Source organism: Ambystoma mexicanum, chromosome 1q (assembly GCF_040938575.1).
Source record: "Ambystoma mexicanum isolate Mex_15411 chromosome 1q, UKY_AmexF1_1, whole genome shotgun sequence".
In the NCBI taxonomy this organism is placed as follows: domain Eukaryota; kingdom Metazoa; phylum Chordata; class Amphibia; order Caudata; family Ambystomatidae; genus Ambystoma; species Ambystoma mexicanum.
Genome location: NC_090922.1, coordinates 1,544,578,860 through 1,544,601,171, shown reverse-complemented (window position 1 = coordinate 1,544,601,171; position 22,312 = coordinate 1,544,578,860). Strand labels below are relative to the sequence as shown.

The 22,312-nt window shown below is 50.5% G+C and overlaps 1 protein-coding gene across 1 annotated transcript in view; it reads right to left on the bottom strand.

The window, feature by feature from the left end:
* The window catches only part of LOC138551673 (zinc finger protein 271-like), a 56,328-nt gene extending 43,297 nt beyond the window's left edge, over positions 1–13,031 (bottom strand). Inside the window, exons 1-2 of the mRNA XM_069642499.1 lie at positions 12,896–13,031; positions 3,430–3,533 (exon numbers count right to left, since the gene is read on the bottom strand). Of these exons, the coding sequence (XP_069498600.1) occupies positions 3,430–3,448 (19 nt within the window). The 5' untranslated portion in view covers positions 3,449–3,533; positions 12,896–13,031. The remainder of the gene's footprint in view (positions 1–3,429; positions 3,534–12,895) is intronic.
* Between the last annotated feature and the right edge of the window lie 9,281 nt (positions 13,032–22,312).

The following is a 22,312-nucleotide window of genomic DNA, read 5'->3' as shown; positions in this document are numbered from 1 at the left end:
CTGATTGTAATTCAGATGTTCATTTGTTGTCTGAAACTGAAGTGTTAGGGTTAGCGGTTTCACTAATGGGGATTTGGGGTCTTGCAGTTGGGTGTTTTAAAACCATTATTAAACTAGATTGCTTGGTAGTTACTTTGGAGGCTTTAACTGAGCTATTCTTAGATGATAAGAATTTTAGGAGGGCTATTTTGCAAAATAGAGCAGCTATTGATTCTGTTTTTGAAGCATAATTTAGGGTGTAACGCCATTGAAGGGATGTGTTGTTTTGATTTGGAAGATCGTTCCCGTTCCATTGTGTCACACCCTTCCCTCCTTCTCACCTGTTTGTCCATTATTGAGGTCTTCTTGGGTACTCCCTCCTTCTTCCTCACCGATCGGGACTTGTACAAGGAAGGACGCAAGTCTTCGGGTTCCAGTGTGAGGAGTGCCGACTGCCTAGGCAGGGTTGCGTTCAGTATCCGGGAAAGATGTCACGGAAAAATCCAGGAAGGAAAGGAAACTAAAGTCCAGTACTCAACAGGTGCCGGGGGGGGTGCCCATGGCACCGAGCACGAGACGGATTCCGGAAAGAAGGGGGAATGGCCTTGCCGAAGCGGGTGGGAAAGAGAAGGGATTCCTGGAAGGAGCAAGAAAAGGTAACTGGAAGATAGACGGGAACGATACACACGCCGAACAACTCGGTTCAGTAGCGTTGAGACGCGCAAAGCCGCGGGAGTGCATAATTTGTAGAAAGTTGCGCGTAGACACTAGAGAGCAGCATTCCCGTGCTGTCGGCCATGTTGGGAGGATCGCCGACCTGATGTTATGGTGCAAGATGGTCTCTGTGAAAGATAGTGAGCACAGATCCACCCTACTGATTAGGTCCAACCAGACCGAAACACGTGTCTGGGGTTTCTGTTGGTACTCTTGTTCAGAGGAGAATTGCCTAGCATTTCGGTGCTGGACTGCCCCAGGGCAGGACAAAGACTGATATGTTTGGGATATTTCTTCTCTGTGAAAGATAGTGAGCTAAAGACTCTGGGTAAGTCTCTCGTAACCAGGACTAATGTCTGGCAGAGGGACTCCCAGGACCCCCCTTGTTAATTTGCATATTTAAGTAACTTTGGGTCTCACCCTAAGTTACTAGGTGAACCCTGACGTGGACCCCTTGCTCACTATTCTTAGAGAGGCACAGATCCACCCTACTGATGAGGTCCAACCAGACCGAAACGCGTGTCTGGGGTTTCTGTTGGTACTCTTGTTCAGAGGAGAATTGCCTAGCATTTCGGTGCTGGACTGCCCCAGGGCAGGACAAAGACTGATATGTTTGGGATATTTCTTCTCTGTGAAAGATAGTGAGCTAAAGACTCTGGGTAAGTCTCTCGTAACCAGGACTAATGTCTGGCAGAGGGACTCCCAGGACCCCCCTTGTTAATTTGCATATTTAAGTAACTTTGGGTCTCACCCTAAGTTACTAGGGGAACCCAGACGTGGACCCCTTGCTCACTATTCTTAGAGAGGCACAGATCCACCCTACTGATGAGGTCCAACCAGACCGAAACACGTGTCTGGGGTTTCTGTTGGTACTCTTGTTCAGAGGAGAATTGCCTAGCATTTCGGTGCTGGACTGCCCCAGGGCAGGACAAAGACTGATATGTTTGGGATATTTCTTCTCTATGAAAGATAGTGAGCTAAAGACTCTGGGTAAGTCTCTCGTAACCAGGACTAATGTCTGGCAGAGGGACTCCCAGGACCCCCCTTGTTAATTTGCTTATTTTTATGGTGCATCATGGACCACGAAGTCCAGAAGGGGCGAAATTGGTGGTTCATGACACATTGAGGATCATATTAATGAGTTGAAGGGTCTCGTTGCCTGAGTGACACAAGATAAAGACGGGGACTGGTGGGGTCAAATGTTTTCTTGGATTTGTGAAGTGTTACGCTCTGCTTTAGTTTGTGTTTTTGGTATTTTTGCTGTTTTGTTTTGTTGTTGTTGCATATCGTGTATTCCGAACTAGTGGCGTTTCTGGGAACCTTCCTTTCGCCCATTGGGTTATGGTAGTTGAATGTCCAAGGGGTGGAGTGTAGCGCGGTTGTGAAAATGAGCAGAGAAAACATGGTGCCGATGCGTGGCCATCTTGGACATTCACTTCCATTACAGCGATGAAACAGCAATGAAAGCCTACGTTTCCGTGGGCTCAGTAAGTAAACATGTATTTCTGCAGCAGAGACAAGGTCACATATTGGTGTAAGATTATCGAACTGTGGAGAATAGCTGTTGTATTGTCTGCCGAAGGACAAGCCAGAAAGGGAGGAGGTTTGGTCAGTACCGTGGGCGAGGGAGAAGTAGTGTGTAGGAGGGGAGTGGAAGTGTGGAGAAGGGAGTAGTCGAGGGGATGAGGGAGTAGTAGTTCACAGGAGGGAGTAGTAGTCGGAAGGACGAATAACATCAAAGGGCAGAGCTGAGAACTTGGAGAATTGAACATCGTAGAGCCAGAAGATTGGTGGGAGCAGTCAGGGGTGTGATGTTGTGACAGCAGAAGGAAAGAGGTGAGTAGGTGTGCTCGAAGCAATCTGATCTCAACCAGGTAATTGCAAGACACTGTCCCAAAACCCCATTAGATTACTAACACCTGGATAAAGTAGAGACAGTAAGCAAGTCCCTGAGGGAATCTAGACAGCCGGCTTTTAGTGGCCTTTAGTATTAGTCAGTTTCAGACAGTAGAGGCAAACCTTCAGTGGAAGCTGACCAGGGTTACGGATGCCAAGTTCAATAAAAGGTGAAAGTGTAAGGGACGGCCACAGGCCCTACAAAAATTCCAGTAAAAACCCTTCAACCAGCTGAGAGACTGAACCCGATTCTTGCTTCATCCCTGACAGTGGGGACCGATTGCTTTGTTGTGTGGCCAGATGTGGATTCTGGGGGCTCGACCCCTGCTTTTAGTCCGGGAGTGGTCTGGATGACCAGAGTTGAATTCTCCACCTCGGTGTTTGCTTGTTTGTATACCTAGGGTGGGTGTAGCCCCTTAACGTCACCATAATCGCTCCCCATACTCTTCCACCCTATGGCTGACCTACAGGCTGTGCATCTTTTCAGGAGATGTGACATTGCCGTACTGTGATTTGCACCCAGGTATCATCAAGTTTTACTGTACTCTTAGGTGTCGGCATCCCTGTACTGGAACACTGTGTTATTATTCTTTGGTACATCACTGTGTTATCGTGCCTTCCAATATTTAAAATGCGTGTACTGTAGATACACTATAATTTTACTTTCACTCTGTATTTCTGTGCTTCTGTACTTCTCATACCCATTGTGACGTTCCTCGCCCATATAAAGTAGCAGTTGTTATTATAGTACAATAGACTTTGATAATAACACTTTAATCTGGCAGTGCTCCCAGCTGCACAGGTTCTGATACCGTGATATATGGCATGCGATATTCTCACCTAAACCAGACTCTTCCATGCTTCCTCTGTCTTCTTAGCTTTGCTGAATGTTCATCGATGACTCGCCGGCCTTAATGCTGTACTCGCCATAGATTGGCCAGTTCCTGGACACAGAAAGAAATAACGTTAGGCACATTAAAAGTTTCTTCAGCAAAAACAAAATGGCTGCCAGAACATATTTGTACATTTCGTGGGTGGAACGCTGCTGGTGCTATTTATCAAGAATTCCATGAATTCTGAGGGTCTCTGCTAGATTACTGTACTACATCCTCAAACCTGCGAACAGAGGCATAGCCAATGAAATTCAGCGAATGCAAGCCACGTTAGTAAACATTATCTTTAGTAAACATTATTCTTTGCCACATACTGAAGAAAGATGTCAAATTTGCGCTGGAGACGAAAGGGTGTAAGATCAAAAAAGATCAAATTGTCCGCAAATGCAGGCCAGCATAGCTCTCAACTCACACGCTTTTGGCGGGTGCCACCCGCCTTGTAAAACACTGACTCACCCGCCAAGCCTCCTGCACGCCCATTTATTTCAATGGGCTCTCACCCGCCAAAAACAAAATCAGGTGTTTTCACCCGCCTTTGCTACACAAATGGTTGAGAGCTATGGGCCAGTGAAGACCTAACCAGCCCATCCTCACAGGATAGATGTTCTCTATATCACGACACAACCACTCAATATCACTCAAGTACACATTTGTATTTTATTTTTATATTTAAAATGCATATGGTTTATAACTTTAAACCTTACATTTATCAACAATGAAAAATTCTCATTAAAGTAGTTCATAGAAAAAAGTTTAACAAATTAATCTGGATTTATCCAATGCAAGGCAATTGTCCATGACCAGGAATTCATTGTATCTGGATTGTTTGCCAGAAGCGGATAGCCGCAGTTGTCATAGAAATGTTGTTTCCAGATAAAATGCGTGCCCATCGTTCTTTAGGGTCCATGGATTTATTGAAATTCATGTAGAGTGTAGCGACTGCAAGGCGTTTGTCTGCCAAAGCTGGGCATTGCATAAATAAATGGTGTAGACTTTCAATAGTGTCATCCTCCTTGCAATACCTGCATATTTGGTGTCGATGGGTTTTCTGTGCACGTATCCCAAGGATTTGCTGTGTTGGAAGTACATTAAGACGCAGCCTCATGAAGGTGTCTCTAATAAGGCGGTCAGGAAACAGCTTCAAATAACGAGGGATCACGTTTAAGGCTCTTACTTCTGTGGTACAATTTAGCGTAAGTTTGTATCCGTTTTTCTCTTTTATTGTTCATATCCAATCAAGTCTTTCAATTTGGAGTTTGGCTCTTTGTGGTCTACAGATTAGGGTTTCAAGTGAAATGTCATATCTTATCCTTTCTTGGTTAAGAAATTCCTTCCATTTATTCAGAGCCATTGCGTTGATATTTCCAGTGATTGGACGAAGAATATTCAAGGCGGGAATCTGGTCGTTATTGTTTATTTTCCTGAGAAGATCTAGTTGTTCCCACCGTATGATTGATTGGAGGGATTGGAGGCCAAGTTCGAATCGAATTCTAGATGCTGGAATACATTTCGGAATGGCTAAGACCTTTGTCCAAAAGATTCGCTCCAATTGATCCCATACAGTTGTCGGTAGGTTTATCATTGTCTCTCCGCCGTATGTCAAGATGGGTACAACTTTTTGTTTAAAGAAAATTATGATAGGTTTCGTGGAGTATTTCCCACATTTTTTATGTAGTACTAAGCCCTGACACGCTAGAGAATGTGCTTTACTTTTCAGGTGGTCAATCCATGGTTGTTCGACAGAGGATTTATTGAGCCAAACCCCTAGATATTTGATTGTTTGAACTTGCTCAATTTTTTCCTTCTGTAGAATGAATGATGGTGTTTTCTGGCAAGGGCCCTTTTGAGTGGTTAGTGACATGATCTTGGTTTTTCTGGTATTTATTTCCAACTGATTTGTATGCATATATTTTTTAATGTTATTCAGGGCAGTTTGCAGACTGGCCTCTCTGTGTTTTTAATTAAATTAAGGAGAGTGGGGGCTGGGATACAAACCTGCTTAAGACCTACTTGCGTGGGAATTGACCTAGAAAGTGAACTTTCTCTAGTTAAGAAACCCTAGCCAAACATGCTATATGAAGAAGCGCAAGAAGCGCACTAATTTCATTTGAATTCCAAAACCTATCAGTTTGGACCAGAGAGTGGCCCGTATCACACAGTCAAAGGCAGAGGACGTGTCTAACGATGCCATGTAGACTGGCCCCTTGCCACGATGTGTCAGGCCAATCACTAAATGAGGCAGAACCGTGTTCATATTCTTCCTAACACCTACTTGGAATCTAGACAGGAAAGGGCGTGGCACAATAGCCACATTTAAATCAATTAATAATAACATTGAAAACATTTCACTAGTGGAGTCAGTTAAGGCGATAGGTCTGCAGCGTTTGGGTGAAGCTGGGTCTCCTTTTCTATAAACAGGGATAACGATTGATTGCACCCAAGATGGTGGAAGACTTGCAACAGCCTCTGGCATCATTATTAAATGGCCTTTGCACCAATACTACACCTTCTCACCATAGAAGAGTCAGACAGCAGTCTATAAATACCCACAACAACCATAATACAACATTGCACTAAAAAGAGTGAAGGACATCAGCCTGTTACCACCCATAACCAGACAACACCACCCGAGTGCATGCCAGCACACCTGCGAGAGCAGCCTCTCATTACCCACTGTCATACTACTGCTCACTACATCAACGTCTATCACTCCCAACAACCATACTGTAACATCTCACTAGAAAGGAGTAAGAGAAGGCACATGACCACCCACAACCAGACAACACCACCACAATCAAAAGAGTCAGAGAGCATGACAGCACACACGCGAGAGCAGCCTCTCATTACCCACAACCATACCACATCAACATCTATCACTTCCCACAACCATACTGTAACATCTTACTAGAAAGGGGTAAGAGAAGTCAAATGACCACCCACAACCAGACAACACCACCACAATCAAAAGAGTCAGAGAGCATGCCAGCACACATGGAAGAGTAGCCTCTCATTACCTACTGCCATACTACTGCTCGCTGCATGGTGTATCACTCCCCACAACCATACTGTAACATCTCACTAGAAAGGGGTAAGAGAAGTCAAATGACCATGCACAACCAAAAGAGTCAGAGAGCATGGCAGCACACACGGAAGAGTAGCCTCTAATTACCCACTGCCATACTACTGCTCGCTGCATCATGTATCACTCCCCACAACCATACTGTAACATCTCACTAGAAAGGGGTAAGAGAAGGCACATGACCATCCACAACCGACAACACCACCACAATCAAAAGAGTCAGAGAGCATGCCAGAACACATGTGAGAGCAGCCTCTAATTACCCACTGCCATACTAATGTTCGCTGCATCGTGTAGCACTCCCCACACCCATACTGTAACATCTCACTAGAAAGGGTTGAGAGAAAGCATGTGACAACCCACAACCGGACAACACCACCACAATCAAAAGAGTCAGAGAGCATGCCAGCACACACGCGAGAGCAGCCTCTCCTTACCCACTGCCTTACTACTGCTCGCTGCATCATGTATCACTCCCCAGAACCATACTGTAACATATCACTAGAAAGGGGTAAGAGAAGGCACACGACCACCCACAACCAGACAACACCACCGCAATCAAGAGTCAGAGAGCATGCCAGAACACATGCGACAGCAGCCTCTCCTTACCCACTGCCATACTAATGTTCGCTGCATCGTGTATCACTCCCCAAAACCATACTGTAACATCTCACTAGAAAGGGGTAAGAGAAGGCACGTGACCACCCACAACCAGACAACACCACCACAATCAAAAGAGTCAGAGAGCATGCCAGCACACAAACGAGAGCAGCCTCTCCTTACCCACTGCCATACTACTGCTCACTGCATTAACGTCTATCACTCCCACAACCATATTGTAACATGGTTGCCAGACATTTGGTCGAAAAAAATTGGTCGACCAGACAAATGGTCGAACCAATTTGATCGAAAACCAAATGGTCGAATTTTTTTTTATTTTATTTTAACCTTTTTTTTTTTTTTTTGGGGGGGGTCCCCCCCCAACCCCCTCTTTTTCTCTAAATACCCCTTTTTATACTAAACGAAAACCCGAAAAATAAATATATAAATAAAAAAAAAAATTCGACCATTTGGTTTTCGACCAAATTGCGTCGACCAAATTGCAGTCGACCAGTTTTTTTTCGACCAGTTGTCTGGACACCTTGTAACATCTCAGTAGAAAGGGGTAAGAGAAGGCACATGACCACGCAAAACCAGACAACACCACCACAATCAAAAGAGTCTGAGAGCATGCCAGCACACACGCAAGAGCAGCCTCTCCTTACACACTGCCATACTACTGCTCACTGCATCAACATCTATCACTCCCACAACCATATTGTAACATCTCAGTAGAAAGGGGTAAGAGAAGGCACGTGACCGCCCACAACCAGACAATACCACCACAATCAAAAGAGTCAGAGAGCATGCCAGCACACACGCAAGAGCAGCCTCTCCTTACACACTGCCATACTACTGCTCACTGCATCAACATCTATCACTCCCACAACCATATTGTAACATCTCAGTAGAAAGGGGTAAGAGAAGGCACGTGACCGCCCACAACCAGACAATACCACCACAATCAAAAGAGTCAGAGAGCATGCCAGCACACACGCGAGAGCAGCCTCTCCCTACCCACTGCCATACTACTGCTCGTTGCATTGTGTATCACTCCCCACAACCATACTGTAACATCTCACTAGAAAGGGGTAAGAGAAGGCACGTGACCGCCCACAACCAGACAACACCACCGCAATCAAGAGTCAGAGAGCATGCCAGAACACATGGGACAGCAGCCTCTCCTTACCCACTGCCATACTAATGATCGCTGCATCGTGTATCACTCCCCACAACCATACTGTAACATCTCACTAGAAAGGGGTAAGAGAAGGCACGTGACCACCCACAACCAGACAACACCACCACAATCAAAAGAGTCATAGAGCATGCCAGCCCACAAACGAGAGCAGCCTCTCCTTACCCACTGCCATACTACTGCTCACTGCATCAACGTCTATCACTCCCACAACCATATTGTAACATCTCAGTAGAAAGGGGTAAGAGAAGGCACATGACCACGCAAAACCAGACAACACCACCACAATCAAAAGAGTCTGAGAGCATGCCAGCACACACGCGAGAGCAGCCTCTCCTTACACACTGCCATACTACTGCTCACTGCATCAACATCTATCACTCCCACAACCATATTGTAACATCTCAGTAGAAAGGGGTAAGAGAAGGCACGTGACCGCCCACAACCAGACAATACCACCACAATCAAAAGAGTCAGAGAGCATGCCAGCACACACGCGAGAGCAGCCTCTCCCTACCCACTGCCATACTACTGCTCGTTGCATTGTGTATCACTCCCCACAACCATACTGTAACATCTCACTAGAAAGGGGTAAGAGAAGGCACGTGACCGCCCACAACCAGACAACACCACCGCAATCAAGAGTCAGAGAGCATGCCAGAACACATGGGACAGCAGCCTCTCCTTACCCACTGCCATACTAATTTTCGCTGCATCGTGTATCACTCCCCACAACCATACTGTAACATCTCACTAGAAAGGGGTAAGAGAAGGCACGTGACCACCCACAACCAGACAACACCACCACAATCAAAAGAGTCAGAGAGCATGCCAGCCCACACGCGAGAGCAGCCTCTCATTACCCACTGCCATACTACTGCTCGCTGCATCGTGCCTCACCCCCCACAACCATACTGTAACATCTCACTAGAAAGGGGTAAGAGAGCACATGACTACCCACTACCACACTAAAAGATCTCACTGCCAGAGTTAATGATAGCAGTCTGCAACCGACTGTCACTCCCCACACCCGTGCTACAAGATCTCAATACAAAACAGAGGCAGACACAGTAGTCTCTCAATAACATCTCACAAATAGAGACAGAGGCAGCAACCTGTCACTCACTACACTAACACCTTCCTACAAACACTCAGAGACAAATAGTCGGTGCCCCCTGCCAGAGAGCAGTCTGTCTAATCACTGCCCGCTGCCAGAGAGCAGTCTGTCCAATCACTGCACCCTGCCAGATAGCAGCCTGTCTAATCACTGCCCCCTGCCAGAGAGCAGTCTGTCTAATCACTGCCCCCTGCCAGAGAGCAGTCTTTCTAATCACTGCCCCCTGCCAGAGAGCAGCCTGTCTAAAAACTCCCCCCTGCCAGATAGCAACCTGTCTAATCACTCTTCTCTGCCAGATAGCAGCCTGTCTAATCACTGCCCCTGCCAGAGAGAAGCCTGTCTAATCACTGCCCCTGCCCGATAGCAGCCTGTCCAATCAGTGCCCCCTGCCAGAGAGCAGCCTGTCTAATCACTGCCTCCTGCCAGATAGCAGCCTGTCTAATCACTGCCCCCCACCAAATAGCAGCCTGTCTAATCACTGCCCCTGCCAGATAGCAACCTGTCTAATCACTGCCCCCTGCCAGAGAGCAGCCTGTCTAATCACTGCCCCCTGCCAGAGAGCAGCCTGTCTAATCACTTCCCCCTGCCAGATAGCAGCCGGTCTAATCACTCTCCTCTGCCAGATAGCAGCCTGTCTAATCACTGCCCCCTGCCAGAGAGCAGCCTGTCTAAGCACTTCCCCCTGCCAGATAGCAGCCGGTCTAATCACTCTCCTCTGCCAGATAGCAGCCTGTCTAATCACTGCCCCCTGCCAGAGAGCAGTCTTTCTAATCACTGCCCCCCTGCTAAATAGCAGCCTGTCTAATCACTCCCCCTGCCAGATATCAGCCTGTCTAATCACTGCCCCCTGCCAGATAGCAGCCGGTCTAATCACTCCCCCCTGCCACATAGCAGCGGTCTAATCACACACCCCTGCTGGGTAGCAGCCTGTCTAATCACTGCCCCCTGCCAGATAACAGCCTGTCTAATCACTGCCCCCTTTCAGAGAGCAGCCTGTCTAATCACTGCCCCCTGCCAGCATGTCTAATTACTGCCCCCGCCAGATAGCAGCATGTCTAATCACTGCCCCCTGCCAGATAGCAACCTGTCTATTCCCTTCCTGATAGCAGCTTGACTAATCACTGCCCCTAGCCAGATAGCAGCCTGTCTAATCACTGCACCCCCCAGATAGCAGCCTGTCTAGTCACTGCCCCCTGCCAGATAGCAGCTTTTCTAATCACTGCCCCTGCAGGATAGCAGCCTGTCTAATCACTGCACCCCCTGCCCCCCGCCCAGATAGCAGCCTGTCCAGTCACTGCCCCCTGCCAGATAGCAGCGTGTCTAATCCCTGGCCCCTGTCAGAGAGCAACCTGTCTAATCCCTGCTCCCTGCCAGATAGCAGCCTGTCTAATCCCTGCCCCCACCAGATAGCAGCCTGTCTAATCACTCCCCTCCCCGCCCAGATAGCAGCCTGTCCAGTCACTGCCCCCTGCCAGATAGCAGCCTGACTAATCCCTGGCCCCTGCCAAATAGCAACCTGTCTAATCCCTGTTCCCTGCCAGATAGCAGCCTGTCTAATCACTGCCCCCGCCAGATAGCAGCTTGTCTAATCACTGCCCCCTGCCAGCATGTCTAATCACTGCCGCCCTGCCAGATAGCAGCCTGTCTAATCCCTGCCAGATAGCAACCTGTCTAATCACTGCCCCTGCAGGATAGCAGCCTGTCTAATCACTGCCCCCCAGATAGCAGCCTGTCTAGTCACTGCTCCCTGCCAGATAGCAGCCTGTCTAATCACTGCCCCCTGCCAGATAGCAGCCAGTCTAATCACTCCCACCTGCCACATAGCAGCGGTCTAATCACTCCCCCCTGCCACATAGCAGCCTGTCTAATCACTGCCCCCTGTCAGATAGCAGCCTTTCTAATCACTGCCCCCTGCCAGATAACAGCCTGTCTAATCACTGCCCCTGCCAGATAGCAGCCTGTCTAATCACTGCCCCCGTCAAGATAGAAGCTTGTCTAATCACTGCCCCCCGCCAGATAGCAGCCTATCTAATCACTGCCCCTGCAGGATAGCAGCCTGTCTAATCACTGCAACCCCCCCCACGCCCAGCTAGCAGCCTGTCCATTCACTGCCCCCTGCCAGATAGCAGCCTGTCTAATCCCTGGCCCCTGCCAGATAGCAACCCGTCTAATCCCCGCTCCCTGCCAGATAGCCTGTCTAATCCCTGCCCCTGCCAGATAGCAGCCTGTCTAATCACTGGCCCCCGCCAGATAGCAACCTGTCTAATCACTGCCCCTGCAGGATAGCAGTCTGTCTAATCACTGCCCCCCCAGATAGCAGCCTGTCTAGTCACTGCTCCTTGCCAGATAGCAGCCGGTCTAATCACTGCCCCCTGCCAGATAGCAGCCGGTCTAATCACTCCCCCCTGCCACATAGCAGCGGTCTAATCACTGCCCCCTGCCAGATAACAGCCTGTCTAATCACTGCCCCGCCAGATAGCAGCCTGTCCATTCACTGCCCCTGCCAGATAACAGCCTGTCCATTCACTGCCCCCTGCCAGATAGCAGCCTGTCTAATCCCTAGCCCCTGCCAGATAGCAACCTGTCTAATCCCCGCTCCCTGCCAGATAGCAGCTTGTCTAATCACTGCCACCCTGCCAGATAGCAGCCTGTCTAATCCCTGCCAGATAGCAACCTGTCTAATCACTGCCCCTGCAGGATAGCAGCCTGTCTAATCACTGGCCCCTGCCAGATAGCAGCCTGTCTAATCACTGCCCCTGCCAGATAGCAGCCTGTCTAATCACTGCCCCCCCCCCGCCCAGATAGCAGCCTGTCCAGTCACTGCCCCCTGCCAGATAGCAGCCTGTCTAATCCCTGACCCCTGCCAGATAGCAGCCTGTCTAATCACTGCCCCCGCCAGATAGCAGCCTGTCTAATCACTGCCCCCTGCCAGCATTTCTAATCACTGCCCCCCTGCCAGATAGCAGCCTGTCTAATCCCTGCCAGAGAGCAGTCTGTCTAATCACTGCCCCCTGCCAGATAGCTGCCTGTCTAGTCACTGCCCCTGCCAGATAGCAGCCTGTCTAATCCCTGCCAGATAGCAGCCTGTCTAATCACTGCCCCCTGCCAGATAGCAGCCTGTCTAATCACTTCCCCCTGCCAGATAGCTGCCTGTCTAATCACTGCCCCCTGCCAGATAGCAGCCTTTCTAATCACTGCCCTCTGCCAGATAGCAGCCTGTCTAGTCACTGCCCCCTGGCAGAGCCTGTCTCTAGCCACAATGCCACAGCCTGTCACTGTCCCCAGACCAGGGACAAGCTGCATTGCCCAGACCCACAGCACTGCATCTCACTGGGAGAATGAGTGAGATCAGGCATCCTGAGGACGGGGCATGTCGTGGCCCCCTGCCCACAGGGCAGGGGCAGCAGCCGGCCACTCACCTGTCGCCAGTGATGCTGCAGGGGCCTCTCCCGCATCACCCCGTGTCTCCCAGGACACAGAGAAGGGGCCCCGGGGGAGAAGGCGGGCCACACCCGGTTCAGCAGTGTGGGCTCGCGCGGCAGGCGTGCAGACACTGCTCACCGCGGTGGCATGCTCAGAAGGGGTGCACGCACTGAGCATGCCCAGAGGACGGTCTTCTATGCGCCCAGATGCCACATATCATAGCGAGCAAGCTCAGGCAAGACCGACGGCCCACCGGTAACACGGCTCAGCGGGTTGTGCGCTCCCTGCTGCGCTGTTTGACCGCAGGTTCGAATCCCGCACAGCCATCTCACCACACTGCACTCTGAGCAAGAAACCCACGGGAGAGGCTTCCGGGGTTCGGATGCACAGTGCCACAAATGCATCCTCTCCAGCTGTGTGCGTTTCTCAGCTTCGGGTGTGCACACCTGGACAATCAGGCAGAATCCAGGGGGTTCAGAGTAAGGTGGGTTTGACTTACCTGTAGTCTTCATTACTCCTCGACCAACTCTTCCTCTTCCCAGTATCTGTAATTATGTGTCCGACGGACCCACTTCTCTTTTTTCCATTGACTTCTGACCTCTATTGTTGCGCCCTTCCACATGGGATGTAACTGGTGAAGCGGGACAAAAGGTACTAGAGTTAGGGCCTCATCACGAGTTGGGCGGTAACGCCAGCGCTCATAGCGCTGGTGCTATCTGCCCTACTACCAAACCCACCGGCGCTATTAGCGCTGGATCATGGGTTTGGCGGATTTGGAATTCCCCATTCCCCACTGAGCCCATTCGGGAATGCCCCATTCCCCATTGGGCTCAATGGGCAAATCGCGCTCATACTGCCGGTGGATTTCCCGCCGGCGGTATGACCGCGAATTTTCAGCGGATTTCCCCCCAGCTCAGAGCTGGGGAGAAATCCGCCGAAGCCCTGATTTGGCGGACCCTTAAATCCGGCGGTAACAGCGCTACCGCCGGATTTAAGGGTTACAGCCTGTCACTTTGACATTTCCAGGACAATGGGGTGGGAGGGACGGGGAGCGGGGAGGAAGGGGAAGTGATGTTGGGGAGGTGGGATTAAGTTCGGTTCGTGTTGAAGTTGGAATAAAGTTACACGCTACAGCAAAGCTCCTTGTCGTGCCAATTATTAACTGCGCCGCGCGCTGAGGCTTTGAGCGCGAACCCGACAATGGCGACGAAGGTGGGATGCCGGGCAGCGCGCCTCTCACGGTGAGAGCGATGCAATCCGCCCGCCCACGCAAGGAGAAGGGCAGAGCGCTCGAAGGCGCCAAAGACAGGGCAAGACCCCGTCGCGGAGCCCCGCCCGAGCAGAGGAGAACAGGCAAGGGAGCTGGGAGCCCCACCCTCGCACCACGCCTCACACGGGTGCTGCACAGACAGACATTGCGCAACGGAGGTCGCACAGGGGAGCGGGAAGCCCCAACCACCTAGAAGAGGCCCCCTCACAAGGTACGGCGAACAGCAGGGCACGTGCAGTCCCCACAGGAAGCGTCAGTATAACTCCGGACACGCGGTGAGAGGGGATCAGGGCACCAGTACCACGGGGGAGAAGCACTCACCCCACGTAGCCCACCAGGTCCGGATAGCGGAGCGGCACGAAACGCTGCTCACGTGCGCCCAGGGAAGGCGAGGCAGGTGCCCAGAACGTGAGGCCACTGCAAAGGGTTCGGTCAACGTCCCACTGAAGGGAGAACAGGTGGATGGTGCTCGTGCCTCACCAGGCGGCCATCCCACCCCGGTGAGGGAGGACATTACTAGCAACCAGATTCCGGGGACAGCTGAAAGGACAGCAGAATGTCCGGTCAAGATGACGACCAAGGGGCACAAGCCAAGGGGAACATCCCCCCAGCGCCAGCAGCGCCCTCGCCTGGTCACGTGCCATATCAGCTACCTGACACACTGGCAGCCCAGATGCCAGGTGCCTTCGACGTCACCGACACAAGCAATATGGGTCCCAGATGGACCAAATGGATCAGAGATTTTGACCTCTATATGGGAGCCACGGGACCAGTTGCAGATGCAAGGCAAGTGTGTAGGTTCTGCCACCCGCGACATCATTGAAGAGATGCTCCAGGATTCCATATACTCAATACAAGACCTCAAGGATGCATTGGCAGCATACTTCCCACCCCATACGAACGTCGACTACGAGAGGTACCTGTTTCACAGCACAAAACAGGCAAAGGGGAGACGATGGATGCCTACGTGATGCGACTACGCACCAAGCTCAAACCCTGTGACTTTGCACACTACTTGAACACGGAGGCCCTCAGGTCACAAATTATATCCGGCTGCGAGTCTCAAGGGTTCCGCAGGAAGCTGCTGCAGAAATCCCGCACACTAGAGGAGATCCTAGCGCTGTCCAGAGTTGAGAGGGCGATTGACTCCCAAGTAGAAAGTTTCAGAAGTACCGCCGCCGGAGAGAATCTTAACCGACTACAGCTAGAGAAGAAGTCAGAAGAGCTCTTCTGCTACAAGTGTGGATTTGATGATCCTTATGAAGGGACGTGCCCCGCCGTCGGACAACGCTGCACATCCTGCGGCGAAGAAGGACGCTTCAAGGCAGTGTGCCAATTGTTCCGAGGGAGAGAGCGACCCAAAGACTACACACCTCGCACCAGAAGTCGTTATGGGGGGCCATCCAACACCAACCCAACTTCAACCCCCTCCACTGCCCAGCATCTGCCCCAGGGTAACCAAAAGGACCAAGACTCTGGCGATGACCGGCAAAGACGAAGAGAGAGAAGGAGATTTGTGATGCGGGCAAAGCCCAAACGGAGATCAAGACGTCATGTGCGTTACCTAGTAGAGCAATCCCCTACAGAGTCGGATCCCAGCTCATAGGGAGCGATCAAAAAAAGAAGGCATACGTCTACGCTCTGGGCAACCCCACGCCGACTGCCCACAGCCCAACACTCATCATCAAACTACAGGAACGACCGACAGAGTTTCTCATAGACACTGGTGCCACTGTCAATGTGGTGAGTGAAAAGGTATACTCAGAGCTAACCCAGAAATCCAAATTACAACCGGCCACAGTGGATATATACGCATAAGGGGCTAAGACCCCGCTGAAATGTGTGGGACAATTCAGTGGGCTCTGCCGCTACAAAGGGAAGGAAATGAGAGTCCCGATACACGTGTTGGCCACTGAGACAGACAGTGGCTGTGTTGTGAGCTTCAAGGCGGCCACTGACACGGGCCTAATACACATACTCTACAACATAATGGTCCACAAATACATTGACCCGGCGGAAATGATAAATAATCTATACTCCAAGATATACAAAGGCATCGGAAAACTCAAGAACCAGCAAATCAAACTGCATGTGGACAACTCCATACGCCCCGTGGCCCAGCCATACCGCGGAATCCCTGTTAACCTTCAGAAGAAGGTGGAGGATGAACTAAGGAAATTGATGGAACAAGACATTATTGAAAAGGCCACCGGGCCCACCACATGGGTTTCTCCAATCGTCCCTGTCCCAAAGAAGTGGTCTGAGGCCATTAGACTTTGCGTCGACATGCGACGCCCAAACCAAGCGATCAAAAGAGAGAGGTACTCAGCGCCCCGTATCACTGATATGATCCACCTATTGAATGGGGCCAAGGTCTTCTCCAAACTGGACTTACAAAAGGGATACCACCAGTTGGTATTGCATCCCGAGAGCCGCAATATAACCATGTTTGTCACCCACGTCGGCCTTTTCAGATACAAAAGACTAAGCTTCGGGGTGTCCTCGGCCGCAGAAACTTTCCAAGCAGAAGTCCATAACATAATCAAACACATCCCTAACTGCCTCAACTACTCGGACGACATCTTAGTGTTCGGAACTGACGTGAAAAAACATGACGAGACCCTCATGAAGGTATGCAAGGCCCTACATGACGCCAATCTCACGCTAAATAAGGACAAATGCGAGTTCCGCAAGAACACACTTACATTCTTCGGCCATGTCTTCTCCGAATCAGGGATGACCCCAGACCCCGACAAAGTGTCAGCCCTGAACGACACTGCGGCCCCAACCAATGTGTCCGAGCTCCCGATGGTTCCTGGGCCTCGCCAGTTACTGCAACAGATACATTCGCGATTTTGCATCAGTCAACGAGCCACTAAGGAAACTCACCCATCAAGACAAAAAGATTGAGTGGTCCAGCGACTGTCAAAAGGCCTTCGAGAAAATAAGAGAAAGAGTCGCAAAGGCGGAGAACATGTCTTACTACGACCCAACAGGAGAACTGAGCTAACCGTTGACACCAGCCCCGTAGGGCTGGGGGCCATACTGGCACAACTCGAACCGCGAGATCCTTCGCAGAAACACATAGTGGCCTACGCCAGCCGCAGCCTGTCAACCACTGAACAGGCATACTATACTCCCAGGCAGAGAAGGAGGGGCTAGCTGTCATATGGGCATGCAAATATTTCCATCTGTTTCTGTACGGGAAACCATTTCAAGTTGTCACAGATCACCAAGCTCTGATATTCCTCTATGGCAACCCGCAGGCCAAAATGCCTCCACGCATCGCCCGATGGGGATTAAGACTCCAAGATTATGCATTCGACATCATCCACAGGCCAAGGAAAGGCGAGAACCCAGCTGACATCCTGTCGAGAAGACCGAGGGGAGAAAGCACACCAGAACCATCTGTGGCTGACCGATGCCTAAGATACCTGGTCCATCAGACCACACCAGAGGGTGTCAACTCGGAGGAACTCACCCGAGAGACTGAGAGTGACCCGGCTTGCCGCATCATCTTCGAGGGACTAGAATCGGGACAGTGGCGAAGAGCCCGAGAAAGAGGGAAAGCAGCGGGAGGCCAAATATGGGAAGACATGGAACGGCTTCTGCTGGTGAAAGAGGAGCTGGCCGTGTCGGACGATCACCTACTACTCAAAGACTGCAGACTAGTGATCCCAGAGGCCATGAGAGCGAAAGTCATCAAACTAGCGCATGAGACTCATAGAGGCTTGGTCTCCACCAAGCGCATGCTCCGGCAAAAGATATGTTTTCTGAACATGGACGTCCGAGTAGAGGCCGCCATCAAGGCGTGTCCCACCTGCTGCCTCATCACACCCAACTGACACCCAGAACCTCTGTGCATGTCAGAGCTCCCACAAAACATATGGGAGGCCATCGCAGCCGATTTCTTTGGACCTATTGAAGGTGGGAGATACATGTTAGCTGTGATGGACGAGTACTCACGATATCCTGATGTGCGGCTCGTATCATCCACGTCCGCCCACCGCGATGTCCCGGCGCTAGACCACATGTTCTCAGCATATGGTGTCCCCAAGGTACTCAAGACTGACAATGGGGCCTCGTTCTGTGGATATCAATTCGCCCAATTCGCGGAATATCTAGGATTCCATTACAGAAAGATCACTCCGCTGTGGCCTCAAGCCAATGGAATGATCGAAAGTTTCATGGCCAATCTTAAGTGAGCCTTGCAAGTGGCTCATCTAACCTAACAGCCCTACGAACAGGTATTGAATCAGCTGTTGAGGGACTACCGAGAGACGCCTCATAGCACATCAGGAAAGACCCCGGCCGAGCTCATGTTTGGGCGAAACACCCAAACACGCATCCCCCAAGCCGAAGGGATCAGCCCGCGCCCGGCATTGGACCCGGAGGTCCGTGAGAGAGACGAGGCAGCCAAAGCTCGGATGAAAGAGTACGTTGACGGCCGCCGGCAGGCGCGGCCATCCCCTCTGGAAGTAGGTGACGTGGTAGCAGTTCGCCAACCAATAACCCACAAGCACACTGTGGTCTTCAGAGAGGAGCTTCTTCTCGTCACGCACAAGAAAGGGTCGATGATAACGGCCCAAGGGTCAATAGGATATGTCACCCGCAACTCGTCCCATTTTAAGGAACTTCCACCATCTGAGACGAGACGTCTGAGTGGGAAAGTGCAAGCTCCTGTGGACTATGAGTCCGATGAACCTTACCTAGGCGACCAGTGGGACTCGGACAAAGCTGAGCCAAGTGGAGGACAAGGAGTCGTCGAGAGTGGCGCGTCACTGCGGCCAGGACAACCAGCCCGGAACAGACCCCATTGTTGGATCGAGGAAATGGACTAAGGCTCACCAGACCATCGCCATCCGCAGAGAGTCTGGCAACTGTTTAAAAAGGGGGGAGATGTCACATTGACGTTTCCAGGACAATGGGGCGGGAGGGACGGGGAGCGGGGAGGAAGGGGAAGTGACGTTTGGGAGGCAGGGTTAAGTTCAGTTCGTGTTGAAGTTGGAATAAAGTTACACGCTACAGCAAAGCTCTGTATCGTGCCAATTATTAACTGCGCCGCGTGCTAAGGCCTTCAGCACGAACCCGACACAGCCAAACTCGTGATGAGGCCCTTTTGATCTACGAGTAATGAAGATGACGATAAGTAAACCTCACATTACCGCCTCTTCCTCGTCCCAGTACCGATCATGACGTATACCAGCTGGATGTACTGAATGGGGGCAATTGGCAGGCCACTCAAGGAACACACACCACCCAGCACCACTTTACTAGATGTCACGACATGAAAAACGAGCTTCATCTGGTGCCCCCACAATGAAGGTACATGCACCTGCATTGCGAGGTACATGCACATGTCTTGTGAGATACATGCACCTGTCTTGTGAGGTACATGCACCTGTCTTGTGAGATACATGCACCTGTCATGTGAGATACATTCGCCTGTCTTGTGAGGTACATGCCCCTGTCTTGTGAGGTACATGAACATGTCTTGTGAGGTACATGCACCTGTCTTGTGAGGTACATGCACCTGTCTTGTGAGGTACATGCACCTGTCTTGTGGGGTACATGCACCTGCCTTGTGAAGATGCAAGCACCTGCCTTGTGAGGTACATACACCTGTCTTGTGAGGTACATGCACCTGCCTTGTGAGGTACATGCACATGTCTTGTAAGGTACATGCACCTGTCTTGTGAGGTACATGCCCCTGTCTTGTGAGGTACATGCCCCTGTCTTGTGAGATACATGCACCTGTCTTGTGAGGTACATGCACCTGTCTTGTGAGATACTCTTGTGATGTACATGCACCTGTCCTGTGAGATACATGCACCTGTCTTGTGAGATACATGCACCTGTCTTGCGAGATATATGCACGTGTCTTGCGAGGTACAAGCACCTGTCCTGTGAGATACATTCACCTGTCTTGTGAGATACATGCACCTGTCTTGTGAGATACTCTTGTGAGGTACATGCATATGTCTTGTGAGGTACATGCACCTGTCTTGTGAGGTACATGCCCCTGTCCTGTGAAGTACATGCACCTGTCTTGTGAGATACACGCACCTGTCTTGTGAGGTACATGTACCTGTCTTGTGAGGTACATGCACATGTCGTGTGAGGTACATCCACCTGTCTTGTGAGGTACATGCCCCTGTCTTGTGAAGTACATGCACCTGTCTTGTGAGATACATGCACCTGTCTTGTGAGGTACATGCACCTGTCTTGTGAGATACATGCACCTGTCTTGTGTGATACATGCACCTGTCTTGTGAGGTACAAACACCTGTCTTGTGAGATACATGCACCGATCCTGTGAGGTACATGCACCTATCTTGTGAGATGCATGCACCTGCCTTGCGAGATGCATGCACCTGTCTTGTGAGATACATGCAACTGTCTTGTGAGGTACATGCACCTGTCTTGTGAGATACATGCACCTGTCTTGTGAGGTACATGCACCTGTCTTGTGAGATGCATGCACCTGTCTTGTGAGGTACATGCACCTGTCTTGTGAGGTACGTGCACCTGTCTTGTGAGATACATGCACCTGTCTTGTGAGGTACATGCACCTGTCTTGTGAGATGCATGCACCTGTCTTGTGAGATACTCTTGTGAGGTACATGCACCTGTCCTGTGAGATACATGCACCTGTCTTGTGAGATGCATGCACCTGCCTTGCGAGATGCATGCACCTGTCTTGTGAGATACATGCACCTGCCTTGTGAGGTACATGCACCTGTCTTGTGAGATACTCTTGTGAGGTACATGCACCTGTCCTGTGAGATACATGCACCTGTCTTGTGAGATACATGAACCTGTCTTGTGAGATACATGCACCTGCCTTGTGAGGTACATGCACCTGTCTTGTGAGATGCATGCACCTGCCTTGCGAGATGCATGCACCTGTCTTGTGAGATACATGCACCTGTCTTGTGAGATACTCTTGTGAGGTACATGCACCTGTCCTGTGAGATACATGCACCTGTCTTGTGAGATACATGCACCTGTCTTGTGAGATACATGCACCTGCCTTGTGAGGTACATGCGCCTGTCTTGTGAGATGCATGCACCTGCCTTGCGAGATGCATGCACCTGTCTTGTGAGATACATGCACCTGTCTTGTGAGATACTCTTGTGAGGTACATGCACCTGTCCTGTGAGATACATGCACCTGTCTTGTGAGATACATGCACCTGTCTTGCGAGATATATGCACCTGTCTTACGAGGTACAAGCACCTGTCTTGCAAGGTACAAACACCTGTCTTGTGAGCTACATGCAACTGTCTTGTGAGATACATGCACCTGCCTTGTGAGGTACATGCACCTGTCTTGTGAGATACATGTACCTGCCTTGCGAGATGCATGCACCTGTCTTGTGAGATAGATGCACCTGTCTTGTGAGGTACATGCAGCTGTCTTGTGAAATACATGCACCTGTCTTGTGAGGTACATGCACCTGTCTTGTGAGATACATGCACCTGTCTTGTGAGATACTCTTGTGAGATACATGCATCTGTCTTGTGAGGTACATGCACCTGTCTTGTGAGATACATGCACCTGTTTTGTGAGATACTCTTGTCAGATACATGCACCTGTCTTGAAGGGTACATGCACCTGTCTTGTAAGGTACATGCACCTGCCTTGTGAGATACATGCACCTGTCTTGTGAGATACTCTTGTGAGGTACATGCACCTGTCCTGTGAGATACATGCACCTGTCTTGTGAGGTACATGCACCTGTCTTGTGATATACTCTTGTGAGATACATGCACCTGTCTTGTGAGGTACATGCACCTGTCTTGTGAGGTACATGCACCTGCCTTGTGAGGTACATGCACCTGCCTTGTGAGACACATGCACCTGTCTTGTGAGATACTTTTGTGAGATACATGCACCTGCCTTGTGAGATACTCTTGTGAGGTACATGCACCTGTCCTGTGAGATACATGCACCTGTCTTGTGAGATACATGCACCTGTCTTGTGAAATACATGCACCTGTCTTGTGAGGTACATGCACCTGTCTTGTGAGATACATACACATGTCTTGTGAGATACTCTTGTGAGATACATGCACCTGTCTTGTGAGGTACATGCACCTGTCTTGTGACGTACGTGCACCTGCCTTGTGAGATACATGC